This window comes from Grammomys surdaster, unplaced genomic scaffold (genome assembly GCF_004785775.1).
Source record: "Grammomys surdaster isolate TR1022 unplaced genomic scaffold, NIH_TR_1.0 133, whole genome shotgun sequence".
Classification (NCBI taxonomy): Eukaryota; Metazoa; Chordata; class Mammalia; order Rodentia; family Muridae; genus Grammomys; species Grammomys surdaster.
In genome coordinates, this window is record NW_021604591.1 from 14,397,812 (window position 1) to 14,406,652 (window position 8,841).

Consider the following 8,841-nt stretch of genomic DNA (forward strand, 5'->3'; position numbering starts at 1 on the left):
GTGTGTGTGTGTGTGTGTGTGTGTGTGTGTGTGTGTGTGTGTGTGTGTGTGTTTGCAAGTGCCTGTGTGTGCTTTGCAGAAGTTATGACACTGTAGAAGAAGTGAATATCTGAGAAGGTTTTGTCAATCAGTTTCTGGTTTGGTTTAGCCAAAGGTAGATCTGTTGTCCTAGACACCAATAGATGGCAGTGTCTGCAAAAGCTTTTCTTAGGAAAAACCTTGTGGGAATCCTTATGATTTGGGGTGGGGATTGTTGTATATAATCTTGGTTCCATCTGAGTTGAGGCTTCCTCAGTTTAGAGTCTGGTTGTTTCAGCATAACCCATGACTGGAATGGGTAGGTTGAGTAACAGTCAGTTATCCTCTTTTTGTTACACCCTCCATTGTACAGGGTTGTGCAGCTACAACAGCCTGCAGCTCCAGCTATGCCTTGAGCACTCTTCCTAGGAGCCTTACCCCAGTCTCTTGGTTACTGTCTTTCAGGTCTATGTCTGTCATTTTCTTGAATTTATAATTTTGTCAATACATTTTTCTGGGGCTGGAGAGATGGCTCAGTGGTTAAGAGTGCTTGCTGCTCTTCCAGAGAACCTGGGTCAGTTCGCAGCACCCTGATCAGGTCATACTGCTAATAACTCCAGCTCCAAAGGGTCTCATAACCCTTGACCTCTGAGTACATGTACACATGTAATGTACACGCAACACAAACCCCAAACATAAAAAACAAAATGTTTTAAAGATAGTCTATTTTTCTGCATAGTATTTTTTGTTCATAGTCTGCTTTTATGTTTTAAGTACTCTGACTTTTAAGATATTCTTTCATGTGGTCATATGTAACTTGTTTCATTCACCTTACTTTTGACATGTTAATTGCTTTTTTTTTGGTTTTTCGAGACAGGGTTTCTCTGTGTAGCCCTGGCTGTCCCGGAACTCACTGTGTAGATCAGGCTGGCCTCGAACTCAGAGATCTGCCTGGCTCTGCCTCCCAAGTGCTGCGATTAAAGGTGTGCGCCACCACCTCCCAGCAGTTAATTGCTTTTTTAACTTGCATTTTGTACTTTTTTTTTCCTTTTTTTTAACGCAGAGAAATACCTTTTAAATTCATTGGACGCTGCCATGTCCAGTGCAGGTGTTCTCATGCTCTTACACCATACAGTGGAAACCGTGTCAGCACTTTATTATGACTCTCTGTTCCACTGTCTGCCCTTTATATGCTCTCTTACCATTTAAAGCACGTCTCAAATTCCACCATTTGAACCCAGTGCCCCAGGCATTCATAGGGCTGGTGTTTCAGCAAAGTGGAGCTCCCTTCTAGGGCCCTAGGCGGCACTGAGACTACCATCCCTTGGTTTTAGCCATTCAGATAGCAGCCACTGAGCAAGCTAGAAATGAAACCTTTTTTCTCCACACAGTACAACCCTCTTTCTATGGTTACAAGAGGGAGAGTGCTGGTGTCAAAAGTCAGGACTGGCCACAGAGCAAGGTGAGCTGCCTTTTATGAACACACTATGAACACTAAAGAGAATTCAGTGCACTGAACAGTGTTCTCTCTTACTGGGTGGGGCTGCCTGCAGTTGTAGTGTGTGTGACAGCAACTACCAATGGACTCTTTGAGTGACATTGGCTGATACCTTTTATCTCTGAGCCTTCATTGGTTATGAACCTCAGTTTGCTTCTGTAAACATCCTTTGAGCAAATCCTGCCTGCAAGAGGTCACTTTACCACTATGATTTCTTGCTTATATTCTTAGTTCTAAGTATCCTGGTACACTCAGGCTTTTTCTTTCTTTCTTTATTAAGGATTGATCACTCCAGAAGATCGGAAATACGGGACCACAAATCTTCACTTAGATGTATCTGATGCAGCCAATGTCATGGTTTATGTGGGAATTCCCAGAGGACAGTGTGAACAGGAAGAAGGTAGGGTCTGAAATACTGAAGCTGGGGTGACTGTCTGAGCCAGGATACTCAGTTCACACTTGTTTTTTCTCTTGTTCTAGAAGTCCTTAGAACCATCCAAGATGGAGATTCTGATGAACTCACAATCAAGCGATTTATTGAAGGGAAAGAGAAGCCAGGAGCCCTTTGGCATATATATGCTGCTAAAGATACAGAGAAGATAAGAGAATTCCTTAAAAAGGTGTGCTGCTAACCCTGTGCCATATGAGATCATAAGAATAGCAATACTATAAATTCCCATACAATGCAAATCCGTACCAGTTGGATGGGCTGTCAGTAGTTGCTAAGAAACAAGGATTCTAAAAAAGGGGAGGCCTTGTCCTCTGTGTGTGTTTTCTGTTTTAAAGCATTTGGAGATTTTTGCTCTGTCTTGAGTTTGCCTGGTTATCATATTGTACCTTTGTTGTTGTTAATGCTGCCTTGAAAATATGAGCATTTCATTAGTTCATGAGTCAGTCCTTGGCCTCAAGCTCTCATGTTCTGAATGAGTTGCTGAAGTCTCTGTTAGTTTTGTTCTCATTTGGTGAGAGACCCAACTTAAATGATTGTCATTTAAAGGAATAGCAGGAACTGGGAGAAGTCAGTTTCACTGTAGTTGCAGGATGTTATGTGGCGGTTCCCAGCACTGGAAAGATAGTGCTGTCTCTCTTGAAACTTGTTCAGTGTTGAGGGTGCTGATTACAAACCAAGGATTTGTGACTGATACTCTTAAGTCATACCTGAGTCATAGGAACATTCCTAGCTCGTTTGTGGTCCTGACACAAATGGCTCTTTAATATCCAGTTGCTAGAAATCAGTTAAAGATTGACTATTTGACCTCTGGTCCCTTGATGATGTCACTTTTTAATAGTATGGTTTTCCAGACACTGAATGTAGAAAAAAGAAGTTTATATCTTTGGAACTGTTTGATAATTCAGACAGTAAGTACAAGACAAGTTGGTTCATTAAAAAGAGGACCTAAAATATTGTCAAAGAGAGTATACAGACTAAAGGAAGTGATAGCAGGAAGGCAAGATTTTTGTGATTCTCTTGATTCATTCTGTTAATGAACCGGTTGAATGCTATTTCTGCCAGTGGGAACACATAACCTAAGACAGCCTGATGTTGACTACTTGTATTTTGGGAAGGAGAAACACTCTTGTTGGGTTTTGACATTTGCTAAGTTGCTTATAATTTTTACTGTATTGTAGGTATCAGAAGAGCAGGGGCAAGAAAACCCCGCAGACCATGATCCTATTCATGATCAGAGCTGGTATTTAGACCGATCACTGAGAAAGCGCCTTTATCAAGAGTATGGAGTTCAAGGCTGGGCTATTGTACAGTTTCTTGGGGATGTGGTGTTTATCCCAGCAGGAGCTCCACATCAGGTTAGAACCAGTTATTATTTCCTGTTTATTGCCTTTCTGCTGTGACCTTGTGGACGTCTTACAGATGTGGCTTGGTGTTTTCCAGGTTCATAATTTATACAGCTGTATCAAAGTGGCTGAAGACTTTGTGTCTCCAGAGCATGTTAAACACTGCTTCTGGCTTACTCAGGAATTCCGTTATTTGTCACAGACTCATACCAACCATGAAGATAAATTGCAGGTAAAAATAGCACCAGGTCCGGGCCTTTGCTACCTATGGTTCATGATCCAGTAGTGACAAGGAGAGTCAGTGTATCTGGCCATGTCACAGTTGGGATAGCCAACTATCAAGTCCTGCCATGCATGCACTTGAGTGATAAAGCCACAAGCCCAGGGGAAGCTTCACCCTGGTCAGTGCTTAGGCACTGACAGTCTTTTATCTGTGGCTTAGCCACCAACGAAGTGTTCTGGAACACAGAACCTGGCCTTTTGTACTACAGTGCTTTTGTTACTTGTGGTAGAGCAAGATTGAAAGAACTGAACATTGGGAACAGACAGGGCTGTTGTTTTCAGAGACTTTGAGTATGGATTGTGCATATGTGTGCGTGGCAGCTCACATTGCAATCCCAACTTCACTAATCCAGAGTCTGAGGAGGGTTTGAAGGCCACCCTGAGCTATGCAGCAGCATCACAATTTAAACTAAATTAACAGTGAATTAATGCATATTGCTTCATGTTCCAGTGGTTAAAATCTGATACAACACTGTGCACTTAACCTGGCCAAAACTGATTGTAATTCTTCAGAGAAGGATGGTGTGGGTATGGCATACTGGTCTCCAGGAGCCAGAGGCCCTCAAATTACATGTTGAGTATTGACTTAAGTTCTAAGAGAAGTTCATGTATGTGGTGATGTTATTCTTGATGAGGAATTTTAGTTTAATGAAGCAGTCATTTTTTTCCTTCTGTTGCTTTAGGTGAAGAATGTTATCTACCACGCAGTGAAAGATGCAGTTGCTATGCTGAAAGCCAGTGAATCCAGTTTGGGCAAACCTTAACTCCTCTCTGCACATTGGAGATGAATTATTGGCAGCTGATCAAACTCTTCAGGCAGGATTCCTGTGGACTTTGAGATTTACTGTTACCTCATCTTCTTTTTTAAAGTACACCTGACTTGTTGAGGGTACTGTCTCTAATGTACATTTCTAGTGTTTACAGACACTAAATGTGTATATGTAGTAACTATTTACAGACCACGCATCCTGAAACTGTGACTTCACCTAGATCTTCTACCAAGCTGAAGACCTGCTGGCTCTGAAACAGTACTTGCAGTTACTCCCCAGCTGTTTGTTTGGACAGCTCATTTAAATGGATTTTTAACTATTAGGGATCACTGCAAAGTTTCATTGGATTTTATTTTATGTCCTCTGGAGCACCCTCCCCCACTAGGGTCCAGAAGAGCAATGGAGGAAGTGACAGCTAATGGTGCAGTTCTAAATATATTGCATAGGACTGGCATTATATAGCAGAAATAACTACTGTATAATTCTTGGGGTTAACCATCTTTAGTTAATGGAATTTTAATTTAAATGAAGCTTTGCTAATTTTAAGTGGTAAGCATTTTGCATTAAAATATTCATATAATATTTTGACTCTGTTCTCTGGCCTTTATTCTTTGTTTACACACCTCAAAAATAATAGGGTTAAAATATTGAATTAGATAATCATCATTTCCTGCTCATCTGTCCTGATTTTGTTAAGAGCCACCACCTGCTTGAAAATGGGAACTAACCAAAACCCAACTATTTACTGGTAACTGCTTCTGAACAGTAAGAGTCTTCTGGTCCTGTGTGTACAAAGGTGGAGGAGACGGTGTTGGAAGGGTTAGGACAGTTATACTTAAAATCCTCATCTCTGTGAAGGGGCAGCATTGGTAAAGAAGGCCACCCTTCTGTGGTCCCTCTCCTAGGCTGCTGTAACTGCAGAAGGAATTTATTAATGCAAGGCCTAGAGTGTAGGTGTCAGCCTTCCAAGTAGTAATACATTTCTAAATAAGTTTATAGGAAACAGTTTTTGAGGATTTCTTACATGCTTCTTTGTAGATTTGTAGTGGGGAAGCCACCTTCAAGCCTGCTGCTGTCAAAGGTTCCCATACAGAATTATAAGGGCTGTTATTCAGAGTTGAACTTACCAAAGAGCTACAAAAGGCAAGAGCCAGCCAGCAAGAACTTTAACATCCTCATATATACCTGAAGTTAGAGATTCTGGGCTGATCTAGTTCTCACTCTGGAATCTCTAGTATGTTCAAAGAAGAGTGTAGGAAATGTATCAAAGAGATTGTCACAATGGCCATGTTTGAATCTTCATGCAACTTTAAATGAAGCAGGATGGTTTCAGTTAGAAATTCAATAGAGAGGCAATGAGATGGCTCTGGTTACCGAAGTGTTTCTCAAAACCCACATTAGAAGAGGAGAGAAACAGCTCCACACAGTTGTCCTCTGACTTTTTCTCATGAAAGTCATAATGTCCCATATCCATTAAATCAGTAATAATGAAAATTATAAGAATAAAGTTCTGTGAACTAGATCACAGGGGTGGAGGAGCATTTACATTGAGTATCAGGAAACAAAAAGGATGCTAATTTTCCAGTATTTGAAGACATGTCATCAGATTGAGCAAACCTATCTAAACCAGAAAGGATATATTTCTAAAATGTAATAAATCTAAACTTTGAGGGAGATAGCTGAGTCTAAAGTACTTGCCCTGACATCAGGTCCTTAGCACAAGCAAAAAACCTGGGAATGGCAGTCTACCTATAGCCATAGTTTGCTGAGAACAGCCTAACCAACTACTAAGCCCCAAGTTCAATGTCATACTCAGGATAGAAAGTAAATAATTCAACACACTAGATATATGACCTTGCCAAATAGATAGGGACAGAAAGCATTTGTTGCAGACAACCCACAGAGCTGCTTCCACCTGCTTGCAACCTGAACTCAAGGCACTGTGAGTACCATTTATTTCTATCCTCCCTAGGCATCTAGCATGCACATGCAGACAAAACACTAAGGCACATGAAATAATGTTTTAGGCAGACAAAATTTTTAAGGCCGGCAGTGGTGGTGCACGCCTTTAATCCCAGCACTTGGGAGGCAGAGACAGGCGGATTTCTGAGTTCAAGGCCAGTCTGGTCTACAGAGTGAGTTCCAGGACAGCCAGGGCTATACAGAGAAACCCTGTCTCAAAACAAAAACAAAAACAAAACAAAACAAAACAAAAAAACCAAAGACAAAATCTTTAAATCTAAAAACAAAGTGGTAAGAGACTGAGTGAGGAAGGCATCCATCATTGACATAGCTTTCACATATCAAGGAACATGTACTTTATACAAAATAAGTGTGTTCTAAAAATGGTTCCCTAATGATGCCTCCAAAGTACTTTTATGTTGCAAAAATACTCATTCTGTAGAATCTATGCCTCAAATGTTAATAATAAATGTAGTATGACTAAAGCCATCAGAATGAAAAAAAAATCAGAATGAAAGCAATGTATTTGGAACTGATATACAAAAGTACAACTCAAAAAAACAGTGATTCAGTTTAAAACAGTACCTCGAATTTGTAACATGAATTAGCCATGGCTCTCTACTGAAACAGAACAGAATATATTGACTAAAGGGGAACTTACTAGCATGGCTTACAGGCTGTGTGGTACTGTAGTCCAACAATGGCTGTCTTGTGACAGAAAGGCTGAGAATCCAGTAGTTGTTTATCCACAAGGTTGGATGCCTCTGTAGTCACATCTGGAACTCAAGTCCTAGAGAATTCCAGAAGGTTGCTAGTCTTTCGTCTCTGTTGGGATTCTGAACAAGTCGGACATAATACTGTCCTCAGCCCAAAGAACAAATGAACTTGTCTTCAACAAGGAGGCCAAGTACACAAAGAGCAAAGCTGCTTTTGACAGCCTTTTATTGGGCTGCCACCAGAAATTGTGATCCAGATTTAAGGGTGGGCCTTCGTGCTTCAAATAATCTGATTAATGAAATCCCTCAGGCCAGCCCAGAAACTTGGGTTTTAGTCGACTTCAGCCGTAATCAAATTAACAACCAAAATTAGCCATCACAGACATATGAGAAGGTTTACACCAATCTTGGCATCATCATCATCATAATGATACAATAATGAATATTTAAAAGACAGACATGATACACCAGAAGTAGTAGTACACGCCTTTAATCTCAGCACTTAGGAGGCAGAGGCAGGTTCATCTCTGAGTTCCAGAACAGCCAGAGCTATGAGACCCTGTCTCAAAAAACTTAAAAAAAAAGATCAAAGAAACAAGCGTGTTGTTAAATCTCTAAAGACGTTCTTTTAAAAGCTGACAGCCTTCCAGTTCTATGGATGAAAGTTAAGAGGTGCTACAGACAGCTTGTAAGGTGTGCTTGCCTTGCATGAGGCCATAACCTTCCTTCCCCTCAGCTCAGAGGCCTACAGTACAGCTGCTCTCTGTGGAGTTTTCTCCTGGCCCAGCCCATACCAGTCAGTCAGTAGAACAGAGATTTGCTGCTGTCAATGAAGTTGGTGCTACTGACAGGAATCTCAAGACTCACAAGCCACAAAAATCTGTTCTCTTTTCAAAGATGGCTTTGATTGGCCCCTAACTCAAATCCACCCATCTCTACCTCTGGTGGGATTAAACATAAACCATCACACCAGTTCATTGTCTATTGGGTAATGCTGTATTCTCCAGGTGGGTACTTTAAAAGAAAAGCTTTAGTTTTGGAGGCTGAAGCCATGGATGCCTGGCCTCTGGTAAAGGTTACATGAGAGGTAGCAGCCAATCTGAAAGAAAAGAAAGAGAGAAGGAAGGAGGGAGGGAAGGAGGGAGGGAAGGAGGGAGGGAGTGGGAGGGAACAAGGGAGGGAGGGGAGGGAGGGAGGAAGGAAAGAAGGAAAGAGAGAAGGGAAGGAGGAAGGGAGGGAGGGAGAGAGGAAGGGAGGGAGGCAGGCAGAGAAGAAGGAAGGAAGGAGAGAGAAAGAGAGAAGGAAAGAAAATTACAAACCAATACTACTTATGAATATACACAGGAAAAAAGTCCTAGATGAGAAATACTAAGTTCAAATACAGCAAGATGTTCAAAATGGAATGACACAAATTGAAACATGTAAGGCCTGGCTAATTTAGGAATATCTACATAAACTAGTTAAACTTGATCCTGAGAGAGTGTCTCTGTGTGACTCTGCCATCCAGGAGCTTGCTCTGTAGACCAGGCTGGCCTCAAACTCAGATCCACCTGCCTCTGCCTCTGCCTCCCAAGTGCTGGGATTAAAGATGTGTGCCATCTCTGCCAGTTTTACACATTCTTTTTGAGACATCTTCAAAGTATAACATACGCTCAAGAAGTGTATAGTGGTGAAGTGTGTCAGTGATAAAGGCACTCGACACCCAACCTGACGATCTGAGTTCAATTCCTGGAACCCCTGTGGGCAGGTGGAGAGAGCCAAGTCCTGCAAGTTGTCTACTGACCTTCCTAGTGCCCATACA

At 41.5% G+C, this 8,841-nt stretch overlaps 1 protein-coding gene across 3 annotated transcripts in view; it reads left to right on the forward strand.

Annotated features, from left to right (window-relative positions):
* Kdm3a (lysine demethylase 3A) overlaps nt 1-4,950 on the forward strand; it is a 44,324-nt gene extending 39,374 nt beyond the window's left edge. For 2 of the 3 annotated variants that reach the window (XM_028762317.1, XM_028762316.1), the window contains exons 22-26: nt 1,797-1,916; nt 1,997-2,136; nt 3,146-3,322; nt 3,408-3,542; nt 4,276-4,950. In XM_028762317.1, coding sequence (XP_028618150.1) covers nt 1,797-1,916; nt 1,997-2,136; nt 3,146-3,322; nt 3,408-3,542; nt 4,276-4,356 — 653 coding nt within the window. In that variant the 3' untranslated portion in view covers nt 4,357-4,950. The remainder of the gene's footprint in view (nt 1-1,796; nt 1,917-1,996; nt 2,137-3,145; nt 3,323-3,407; nt 3,543-4,275) is intronic. The other variant, XM_028762318.1, reaches the window with a different exon arrangement.
* Nucleotides 4,951-8,841: the final 3,891 nt, after the last annotated feature.